At 42.4% G+C, this 11701-nt stretch overlaps 1 protein-coding gene across 1 annotated transcript in view; it reads right to left on the bottom strand.

The window, feature by feature from the left end:
* Window positions 1-10006, bottom strand: part of LOC111650249 (uncharacterized) — a 13109-nt gene extending 3103 nt beyond the window's left edge. The window contains exons 1-14 of the mRNA XM_087172267.1: window positions 9154-10006; window positions 8605-8655; window positions 6786-6883; window positions 6370-6493; window positions 6204-6253; window positions 4928-5033; window positions 4162-4320; window positions 3945-4062; window positions 3804-3862; window positions 3377-3502; window positions 3194-3288; window positions 2933-3094; window positions 2604-2800; window positions 2283-2406 (exon numbers count right to left, since the gene is read on the bottom strand). Of these exons, the coding sequence (XP_087028393.1) occupies window positions 2283-2406; window positions 2604-2800; window positions 2933-3094; window positions 3194-3288; window positions 3377-3502; window positions 3804-3862; window positions 3945-4062; window positions 4162-4320; window positions 4928-5033; window positions 6204-6253; window positions 6370-6493; window positions 6786-6883; window positions 8605-8655; window positions 9154-10006 (2322 nt within the window). The remainder of the gene's footprint in view (window positions 1-2282; window positions 2407-2603; window positions 2801-2932; window positions 3095-3193; window positions 3289-3376; window positions 3503-3803; window positions 3863-3944; window positions 4063-4161; window positions 4321-4927; window positions 5034-6203; window positions 6254-6369; window positions 6494-6785; window positions 6884-8604; window positions 8656-9153) is intronic.
* Between the last annotated feature and the right edge of the window lie 1695 nt (window positions 10007-11701).

Raw genomic sequence — 11701 nt, 5'->3', positions numbered from 1 at the left:
GCCCCCCCCCCCTTCTCCCTCTGAATGGCGTGTGAATGCCTTGCAGCAATAGATGCCGCCTTGCTAGGGTCAGAGGTCAAAGCTAAGGCTTCTCTCTGCTCAGACGAGTGGGCCAGACAGGATATATCTACGGAAACGCAGCTGAAGACCCTTGAGAAACCCACTCTAATACACATCATTTTCCCTTTTAGTTTGCCTCAATGTTGGACACACGCCAGGAGCCCAAGGAATTTTCTCTTCATATTCTTCTTGTTTATCCACAGGATCTGGTCAAATCCGAACCTACCTGGGCCAGACACAGGGCACATATCCTAGTGGACTGATTGTGGGCAGTTAAACCACCGCTACTGAAGATCATGAGGGTCAGACAAGAAAGAAGTCATCACTCAGGAGGGTAAAAGTGAATAGAAGTTCACTCAAAAGAGTTTGGTTACCCCCCCCCCCTTAAAGAGAATTATTTTCCTCTATCATAAGAAGCTACAACAAGATCTGTGAAAAGACTTTGTTTCGCTCGGTGTGAGGAATGATTCTCTGACAGGCCAGACAGCATAGATGCTAAGTGGAAGGGATTGCATTTCAGTTACAACGGTGGGTGTTAGTTGTTCTGAAATCAGTGCTGTCACTCTGAATGTGGACGCCTGGGCTGCTTTAACAGCAGAGATCTTTAACACAATCAACCTTGGGGTAGAAAATGGAGGACAGGGTAATGGGAGACAATTTGACCACACCGATCAACCACAACTCGTATCATGGCTGTTTCTATATAAAAAGTGGAGACACCCTATCCTCCGCTTAAACTCAGGGGCATGCCATGGCAAAGAGGTGGCAGATTTTTCTCAAACCTTCAAACCGCAATCCGTCCTTTAAGACCATGTGAGACTAAAGAGTGGGTGAAACAATAATTCTCCCAATTTCCCCTCTTTAATAGTCTGTCTGAAGTTTTCACTTGTCCAAGCTAAACCACTTATTTAAAATCATTTCCGCCATTTGTTGTCCTTCCCCTCCTCCCTTCACTCTCTGCCTCTGTTTCTCTTTCTCCTTCTCTCTCAACTGCTTTATTGATGCTCTCCAGTTGCAATAGATCCTAGAGATTAGACTGCCGATGATGAAATATTTCCTTATTGTCTGTAATGCGGGGCAGCCTACAAGACCAAACACAGGGCGGTCTGCTCCTTATTAGAGCAGCAGCTCCATCAGTTCCCAGACTGCTCCTCAGCTTTGACCTGTGTGTTAACTCTGATTAGGTCATATGATAAACATTACCACTGCTGCTTTTCCCACAAACTCAGCACCTAAAAAAGTGTGGCCCCGGGGCGGCAACGTGACACGGGGCACCTTTCAAAGCTGAAGCCGCGTGTGTCCTTTCATGGCAACTCGTTAGGGCTTCTCCAACGGGATAAAAGAGCCACATTAAAAAAGAAGTGGGCTCCTCCGGGGATAGATGCAGATAGTCTTACACATGCTGGCCCATTTCTCCATTGGACTCTCCCAGTGGCTTTTGTCACACGCATTCCATTGTTGGTATGGTCACAGGCTCTCGGATGTCAGCGCTAAACATCATTTTCTCAGAAAAAGTGCATGTTCATCCAAAGGACTTCACTCAGCCTTGTATACCCACTCTCACAACGGAGCTAACTGCACAGCTTAACGAAACAGAGTAACTGAAAGGAGCATTGTGTTGTCAATCAGGCGAACAGTGAAGAAAAGATCAAAGATGATTGACATAATGGTGTCAAGTAATGGCCTACCACATCAGGAAGCTGTTACCACCTTTCTCAGTGGGTGTTAATTCTACTGTAGAACAATTAAAAGAACAAATATGTGAACTTAACATGCGCTGTAGATCAATTTAGCCCCTACAATGAGGCTTTCATTAGAGAGGAAGATTGTAGTTGTACTGTTTATATTACCCAAGTTGTTCTGATATGGTTAAAGGCAGAGGCGGAACAGCGTTTGCTCTGGCATTGTGGGCCAAAAACACCAAATTTGACTATTCTTTCTTCTGAAGTAGGATTTTAGTAGCCCATACCACACATGCTTCTCTCAATAACTGGCGTTGTTTTGGTGCAAATCTTAGTTTCTCATTGTGTATTTTTAGCAACCAAAACATTCTCTGACTCAGACCGCACAGCTTTCCCACATTTTGGTGTAACTGTGTTTCACATGCTGTTGATTAAACTCTGCTGACTGAGCTCCAGACCCTCAACGTGTGAGTTCAAGTCTGCCAGTGGGGCAAGTAATCTGTGAAAGATGTTTAATCACTTTAATTTGATCAATACTACCTTGCTTTCCTGCAAAGCATTTTGTAGGTGGGCCACCTGTCGGTTGAGATGTACCATGGAAATTTCCTCCTTGAACACTTGGCAGTTCAGCTTCATCTTTTCCAAGAGACGAACCTCCAACTGTCTGAAAGGCAAGAGGCCATATTTTAGAAAAGGTCAAAGACATAAAACATGGTTTGTGAAGTTTGTATTCATGTTTGTACATTTATATTCAGAGCAGTTGGCATTTTGGAGTCTGCCTTTAATGTCTTAATGAAAGGTGAAAGAAAAGTTTTATGTAATGTTGAACAAGCTACTAATTAACAGAGACAGTCCACCTACTTCTTCTTGTGAGCAGCTGAGTGGTTAATGTTGCCTCTGAGGGTCTGCAGGTTCTGCCTCTTGTCGTTCAGGCGGCCTTTGACCAACTCCAGCCTCTGCTTCAGTTCGGCAGGGCCAAGCTTGTCTACATTCACATCTCCATCCATGTTCTTTAACTCTGAACAAAATGCTACCAGGCTGTGGTGGAGCTCCTGGACCTTTGGGGTCAAAGAGGTCAACTTTATATCATTGTACTTATTATTAAATCAATAAAAAGTGAATTTTTAGCTGTAGTGCAAATGTCAATCTATTGCATATAGTTCTAGATGTAGTTTAGCAGAGATAGTGACCTGCAAGATGACATTTTGTAGTGAGTCCACCTGTTGGTTGAGCTCCCTAATCCTCTCTTCTTTAGCTGGCTGGTTCCCCTGGACATTTTTGTTGATATTACCATTTTCATTGGAGCTGTTGACGTCTGGGCTGTTTTGGGAGGCAGTAGTTGTTGGTTTCTCCTATGATGCAAGAGCATGCAGAAAGCTTCTTTGTTATGTGGGTTGGTATCTAGCATGCAGTATAATTGTCTACAGTTTATATGTTTAAGTAGTCCGTACCGTTTTACACAAGTGCAGCTCCAACTGTCGGTTCTCTGACGTCAATGTCAGTAGACTTGCAATCTGCTGATCTGGTGAGAGCTCCTCTGAAGAACCTTGAAATCAAAGCATATGTGCCGTATACAGTATTTCCTCCTGTGTGATAAAGACTACATTATGTGGTGTAAATCATGTACTACACACCTTGCTTTTCTTTCAGTGTGAAAAGACTTTTGTCTTCTGTCGTTCCCAGCATTTTCATACACGATTCCATGATTTTTCCTACCGTTGTTTCCTTTGGTGTTCTGAGATGAACTATCCGCTCTGACGCTGAAACGTCAGGATGACAGTGAGAAGTAATGTAGAGGCCATAAGTGCTAGCCTGCCATACAGTATGTGTCCATCATGATCATACAAGCTACACCTGTCCCACAGGCTTGAAGGTGCATGGTATAACCATATGTACAATAAGTGAATATTTGAATACAATGCAAACCTATGTTCACACAGATTGCTGCAAAAACAGTATGTAAAAAGTCCATTACACTCCCATTAATGTTCACATCCACCATATCATGTAAATGAACATGGATTTCTATTATTTTTTCTTATACTTTTAAACTTTACTCACCATTAATAGTGATTTCTATTAGCTGAGAACTCTTCTGTACGATGTTGTTGCTGTTGTTTCTTTAATGGAAAAAGTCAAAAGATTAAAATGTGATTGACTTCGTTATTTGTTTGAGACGTTCGGTATATGTGGAGGCTATACCTGAGTTTCAGGGAACGGCGATTCATGCTCAGGCAGCTCACATGAGGAGAGGACTTAGACTTGCTCATTGACACCAATGTTGCAGTGAATGTCTCAACATTATTGGGCCCTAAGGAATCTATTACCGAAAAAAGAAACACCAGTAAACATTTAACATTCTTCATTTGTACAATACCTAGAAAATGTTTATTTGTGGTGTTGTAAGGTAAAAGTGTACCGAGCAGAGAGTCGAGTCTCTGGGTGATGGTGCTGGGAGGGTGCAGCTCATTATAAATAGCTGACAGCAGCTGCTCTCTGTCTTCCAGTGTGGTGATATGGAGGATGTCCAAAGTGTTCACATCTACTGAGGCTATGTCTGTACCACGCAGTTTAGCTCCTGAAAGAGAAACTTAAATTAAAACTTAATTAAATCACACACCTACAGGACACAACAAGAAATCTGAAAGATGTACTGTAGCCAGTGAAATATAATTCGTAATGAACAAGAGCCGACAAACATAAAGAAGGCAGTTTTTCCAAGTTTCACAGCTTTATATTAGCTTTAAGCAAGTTTACGAAATAATCTCAGTTTTTTTTTCTTTTCAGGCCACTTGATTGCCTTTGTAGAAATGAATAAGATGTAATAAGAGTGAATTTACTTCTAAACCTTGGCGCCTGCCTGTGTCAGTATTACTAAGACAGTAAGACAATACATATAATCAGGAATTTGTCACAATAGAACTGGACTGTGTAGAATATGTAATGTGTAGTATAAAGGGAATTTTAAAACAAAGCATAGACTGGAAGTGATTTACGCTAATGCAGGTGTCAGTTTAAATTTTACATCATCCTCATCTCCTCATCATCCTCTTAACTTATTGATGTTCATTAAAAAAATTAGGAACAGATCATTTGATGTGCGCTAAAGATATATTAAATTGGCAATATCTACCTTTATTGTGTAGCCACAGGGCTGGGAGAGGAGACAGAAGAATGTGTTTTACCTCTGATGAGTGGGAGGCATTTCTCCAGTCCAATATTGGTAAACCACTGGCAGACTTCATCTGTGCTCAGCTCCCCGAGAGATTTGGCCACTTGCCTGTCCACGTCCTGGGGAGAAGGAGCGGTTACATACCTGCTGCTTATACCACATTCTGCATGGACATGAAGCAAGTGCCATGGGGAAAAACAGTTTTTCAGTTTTTCGTTTTTTTAACACCACACCACACTAAAATGTGTATTATGTCCTATGTCTTTTCATCATAGTTCTCTATACACAAGCAACATGCTCTTCAAAGGATTGTTTTGTGATGTGCTACAGTAGCATACAGTATCTATGTATTTTTTAATTACCTGGGAATTGCAAAGAGAGTGGGACGTAATGCCCAAGGATGATTCATATTCAAACTGCTGAATGCAAAAACCCATTTCGTAGGCAGCATGACATCAAGATAAAACATGATTAAATTCCAAGGCAATTCCTCATTGTCTGTTGCTGATTCAGTCAAAGAAAGTATGGCTGTGTTGGATATCCATGCTTCAACATATTACAGCAAATAAACTCATTTGTGTGTTTAGTCATAAACAAATGTTTAAAAAAAGACAAAGAAATGTTTACTTTAGCAGGGACCCTAAACAGAGGTTTCTATGTAATTGTTGCCTTAGTCATAGATTCTCTGTTTATGATGTTCCTGGGAAGAAAACTAGAGTTCCCTGCTGCCAGTAGAGGGTTTACAAGGTGACTGTGGAGTGATTAGATAAATTGGGGTGAGAGGTTTTCCTTGTCTTAGGTATTTCACTATTACATTATAAGACAGAGAGACTTTTAGAAAAAACCCTATTAGATCATAATTCACCAAAACCACATAAATAATCCATAGTTTAAGTCATTTCGTCTAATTTGGAGTCCCAGTGTGGAGCGAGGCGGGGCTGCTTAGGATACATGTTGCATAAATGACTCAGGGGTACCAGAGGAAAATAAGACAGCTGATAATGCATGGAGATAATAAGTGCAAGACGTGAGTAATTTGCCTTTAAAAAAAGTTTTCTTTTTCTTTCCGTTTTGTGTTTCAGCTAACACACGGATCGCTAAGGATACGAGCAATCTTGCTTAGCAAATCCTGGACACAAAGACAAAAATCCTGAGACTATTTGCAGAGTCATTGCTTTGACAGATCAAGGGAGCTGGGAAATATAAACAGAGCATATTCTGTAATTGCAGCAGCTCTGGGCTGTGTGCTGATGCCACCCTGAAGGCCCTGCTTTGATGGTTTATAGTACCTTCTCTGGGAAGTTTCCATTCTGATCCTTAGACTGAGGCATATATGATGCTGCATGAAAGGAGCACAAAGAAAAACAAGTAGTTTTTGAAAATATCAAACAGCTACATAACAGTAGTATTATTAGAACAGTTTTGTTTGTCCATAATATAATATACCAGACTCACCAACAGTTATGCGTCGTTGTCTTGGCGACCCCTCCTCTTTCTGATCTGTGGTATGGGTTAAAGAATGGAAGGTAGCACTCCTGGTCAATGCGTCCCCAAGACTGCAGGAGCGAATTATCGGTCTCTGTCACGTAATACAGGTTTCAATCAACATTAGGCTAGAAACCAGCCCAGTCTAATCAATTTATAGTCAGTCAGTATTTTTAACTTCCTGAGTCATAATACACAGTCACAGTCTAAATCAGATAAAGTGCATTAATTCCAGGAATGTGTAGTGACTCTTTGTAGATAACTTTAAATACATTAAAGGTGCATGTGTGGGCCTTGTTGGCCATAAATAGAGCATGTGATATACAGTATGAAGAGATCATGAGAAAACCTTTTCGTCAAAAATGTTCATTGCATGGTCTTTATACCCTTTCCTGAGTAAATGCGTCCATGTTGGCAGCGTGAGGAAGCAGGCCTTCAGCCTTCAGCATGTCGGAGCAGCCCACATCTCTGTTGCTCAGGTCATCTGCACGGTAATAGAGAAAATAAGTCAACAAATACATCCTAGTTATAGCTTTTAGTTAGTATGTTAAAATAAACTTTTCCATGAAGTCCTCGTTCTCACCATTTTAAGCCACTCTGTTCTTATGATTTTAGGCCTTAACTGCCTTTTTCTGGCCTGCAGGTCACCAGGTCTATTTGCAGCGTATTAGCCGGTGCTGATACTGGACGCGGCTAGATGGGGTTGCTTGGCAACCTGTCAGACACACTAACGTTCGTCTGGTTGATGACATACTTCCCTGACAATCCGAGTTCTTTCCCACAGAAAGCACATATTCTTACATTTTCCAAATGTCATTTGGTCAGCGAGCAGATATCTTTTTTTCTGCTATCATAACAAGCAAGACGAATGAGGCTGAGAATATGGCATCCAAGCTAGGCCCCGGCTTTCTCAGGCAACACAGCGCTGTTATGTGATCGTGATACATGTTGGAATGTTTGCAGTTCACTGCAACATCGGTGTCACTGAGCAATGTCTCAGCTCTAACTACTTTAACGTTTATACCATCACAAATTGAAGCATCAGGACCCCCTTTACCGTTCAAATAGTTTACAAGCAAAAAAATTCTGCCTAATTTCTTAAACACATGTTTTTCATTTCAGGGGCCTGTTTCTGAAAGGCTGGTTTGACATGGATGGGAGTTTAGATGGAGTCAGAATCAGATAAGACAGTGTAATTGGTTTATGTGTGTCAGCAGTGGAATCTTGTCTGGGTCCTGGAGAGACAGTGGAGTAGAAGGAGGGGGGCCGTGAGCTGGCACTCTCTTCATCACCTCTTTGAAATTCTGAGAAAATAACTTCCAGTCGGTCCGTGACTTTTTTTCACCATGCATGGGAGAAGGGACACAAGATGGAGAGCTGTCTGAGAATGGTAATGGAGGGTAGCGGTACACCCACCCTACCACAGCCATGTCCAGGAAAAGCCCAATCAAAACAAAGAAGGACAGGAAATTTAGGGCAGGCTCAGGGACATAGTCTGATGTTGCCTTAAAGGGTGAAATCACCAGTAACAGAGAGATGGACATTGTTCCCAGACTGAGTTGACTCAGTCAGGACAAGTCAAAGCATGAGCGAGCTCCCTCACCCTCAACTGGTTAGCACAAACACATTGCATCCCTGCACGCACACATATTCATATAGACTGAGCAACCTCGGTTTTTGTGCGTGACAAAGTTTGACAACTATGCACACAGACACACACAGGGTTAATGACAAAGCAGAGCTTTAGAGTCAGAACTTTTCAGCACATTTATGTAATGGATAGGCAAATGTGATGCTTATCGTTTCCAGTATTATTGTCCTCCTCTGGTTTGAAAAGAAAGTAAGCTCTTTGAAAGACGAATGAGGGAGGAGAGCATGCTGAGTCACAGGAACCCTAAACCTGGGAACTGCCTGCCCAGCCACGCACTGGGAATACACACAATGGCTAAAAAGGGATTCCAACAAAGGGGAACTTCTGCAACTCCCAAAGGAGACGTTCGAGGTACTGTAGCCATGTCACATAATGACTGCAATTTCATCTGAATGGGGACTGAGATCAAAACGAAGAGGCAACACATGAGCTCAACAGCTGGATGAAGTGAACCATCATCTGGTGCCATTTACCTCTCACCTAGAGTTTCCCTAAATGGAAACAGAGAGGTTTAAAATTCAAACCCTTTGCTAATTTACCTCAAGAAAACTCACCCAAGTTGTGCTCAGTAAATGACAAGAAATTTATTCCAGTGTGGAAGCTCCCTGCGTAGAGAAAGACACCAAGACAACTGTGACAAGTTCCTTTGAAATAAAAAAAAAAACAATCTTTTGGTAAATACAATTGTTTTCTTTTTTTACCTGAAATCAAAAAACATTCTCAAATTTATCCTTATGTGTCTTCAGTCAAGAGATGGGACTTCTTCGTAAGCAAAGATTTTAACCCGTCACAGAGGAAAAACACAGGTGTGAAACTGAAGCAGCTAAATGGAATTCAGACATGAATGATTTCATTATTTGTACCTGTGCTTTTCCTATTATCATATGTCAAAATGTCTTAATTGTCCTAATTGGCCTAATTGCACTTGGCTAACCATCACAGAGCTACCTCACTATTGAACACTCAGAAGCTTTTGACATTAAACTTCTTATGTATTTCCCAGTAAGAAAGCGAACGGCTGCATTTCCTAGAATATCAGAGTCTTGTGTTAAGTGTGAATTTCAGTGAAACAGCACTGGAGATGTTATCAGTGTTACACTCACTTCTCTGAGGGTGCTCAGGAAGAGGAGCCACATGGTAGGCGCTACGCAAGAACCAGGGCATTGTTTTCTCTTCATCGCCCTCTTTCCTCGGCACAGCATCTCTTTCTTCTCCGAACTGATCACGTAGGCCCTCTTCAGGCTCAGCTGCACCATCAGCACCAACCCTGTTCTCATCTAGTGTGAATCCCTCATTTGACTCCTCTGCCTCCATGCTTTCTATCTTCTCCTCGTAGCTCTCCTGGTCACCAGCAGCTAAGCTTCCATCACTGCCGGACATGTGCGCCACACTTTCCTCTGAGTTAATGTCAAAGAACTGATCATCATCAACGACGTCAGAGGGAGTGGGGGGGATCAGATTAATGACGGGTGTTGCCAGGAAAACTGGCGTGCTATGAGTGTCACTTTCATACAGCAGTGGGTCTTCCTCCTCTTCGTCCTCATCTTCTCTGCTGGTGGAAGTGATGGCTGATTTGGCTTGAGGCTGTAGAGGGAGTGAAGACAGAGGCTTTAGTCGTTTCTTTTTCAGAGCCCTCGGGCAGGCGGACACAGAGCTGGCTGAGCGGCCCATGCTGTTTCTCTGGGTCAGGGGGCCCTCTTCAAGCAGGCTGAAGCCGCTGTTAACTATCCCCAGATCCTCCACTGTAATCTGGATAGCCTCCTTCTCACCTGATCCCCGTTGATCCAAGTGTGGATGCTGAGGGCCCCCATTAATCTTCATTTCCTGCTCCTGCAGAGGATCCTCCTCCTCACCTCGCAAACACGAGCAGCAGAACAGCCTGCGTGAAAGACGCTGAGAGCTCTTTCTCCATGGGTGTCTACGAGGCCGCTGTTTCTCTGCATTAGCACTTGCCATAGCAGTGGCTGTCCGACCATACACTAGCTATACTGCTAAACACGTCATTCTTCAGCGGGATCAGATAAATCTCTGCAGACTGAAGAGAAGATAAACAACCATCCACTCCTTTGGGATAGAAAAAAAAAAAAAACTGCAATCGAAGCCACAGCATCTGCACACGACACAAACACTCATCTGCTACATGTGTTGCTTAGGAGAGGAGTGAAAAAATTGACCAATTCATGCTCGCAGGGTCAGGTGAACACTTGAAATGAATGCTGGGCTTAATCAGCATGCTTTGATATGATAAGCAGCATCAGTGAAGATACAGCTCTGGATTCAAGGGGCTGTAATAAGGCAGCTATACCCTGCCAAAATAAAATCTTGGCATACACAATATATAATGAAGATAATAACAAGATAGGTAAATTGCTAGAAATAGAATCAGTCTTGCATTTGTATGATTATATAGCGTGTGTGTTTGTGTGTGTGTGTGTGTGTGTGTGTGTGTGTGTGTGTGTGTGTAGGTGTGTGTTAGTGCATGTGTCAGGCCATGTGATTATAATATTACAAGTCAGTGTTCAGTTCCTTTCATGGTTCATCTGTGGGGAACTTACAGCATGTTTGGAAACAGGTGAGAATATGGGCTGGCGGATGCTTGGTTCATACTACCCCTATAGCATCGGATAACATTGCCTTCATTCCACAGGCCCAGTCCTGTTCTCTGCCGCATGATAAGTCATCCAGCATCAGCTTAAAACCATTTGGCCACACCACCCACATTGAGGGCTTGTATGAAAAGATGATATCCATGGTTTTGTTCTCACGCCCAAAAGTGACAGTAGATTGAGAGGAATAATTGCTCCTCAGGCGGTATCCATGTCTCACTGTGCCTTCTCTCTTTGGAGTGAAAAGGAAGCTGCTACTGTTTGTTTCTTTAACTCTGCCATTACATACTCAGTTTCCTCCATGTCTTCCCCACCCCCCTGGTTCTCCCCTTTAAGAATTTTAGCTCCCATGTTTACAATCAAGTTTTAAAAAAGGCAAGATGTTTACCTGCCTACACTGTATGAAATCCAGATTAACTTCCTGGGGTTTTAAAATGATTCAACATATCTTTCTTCAGCCATAAAAGTAAGTGCCTATGTATTACATTACCCACATTCGTATGGAAAACTCAGCTCTATGTTTAAATTAAAATCTTACCACAAAGGTTGCTTTAATTGGGGTTTTAACAACAGTGACTATTTTTTCCCAAATAAAAGCTGACCTCAGACACAATAAATATCTCAAATTAGGCTAAACAATTTGTTGGCGTGCAGTAGCATGATTTCTGCTCACTGGCAGCAGATAGAGGCGAAAGTAGAGCATTCTGTTTTTCTAGCTACCCCGAGCTTTCCAGGTGGTAAAGTTCCAGAGAGACTTTGTTGCTAGGCACAAACTACAGCACATCAAGGTGATTTCAGTGGGAGGCCCGTTGACTACTGACAGACTTAGAGCAGGGATGAGGATTTTGTAGTAGAATGAAAAGTGCTTTTATACCCATATCACTCAGAGTCCCACATGAAGGTTCCCACTGGGAGAAAAGGTGATATGAAGTGAACAACATGTAGTGGCAGATGCGAAACTATTTGGTTTCAGTTTACCTCAGATTTGACACAGCAAAGCTAAAAAGCCAGGGTGCAGGCTGTGAGTTACAGTACATTTAGAGAG

The sequence above is a fragment of the Seriola lalandi genome, unplaced genomic scaffold (genome assembly GCF_002814215.2).
Source record: "Seriola lalandi dorsalis isolate HSWRI2012SDOR001 ecotype SW California unplaced genomic scaffold, Sedor1 jcf7180002052131, whole genome shotgun sequence".
Lineage (NCBI taxonomy): Eukaryota > Metazoa > Chordata > Actinopteri > Carangiformes > Carangidae > Seriola > Seriola lalandi.
Note: the sequence above shows the minus strand (reverse complement) of the source record. Positions and strands in the feature narration are given on the sequence as shown.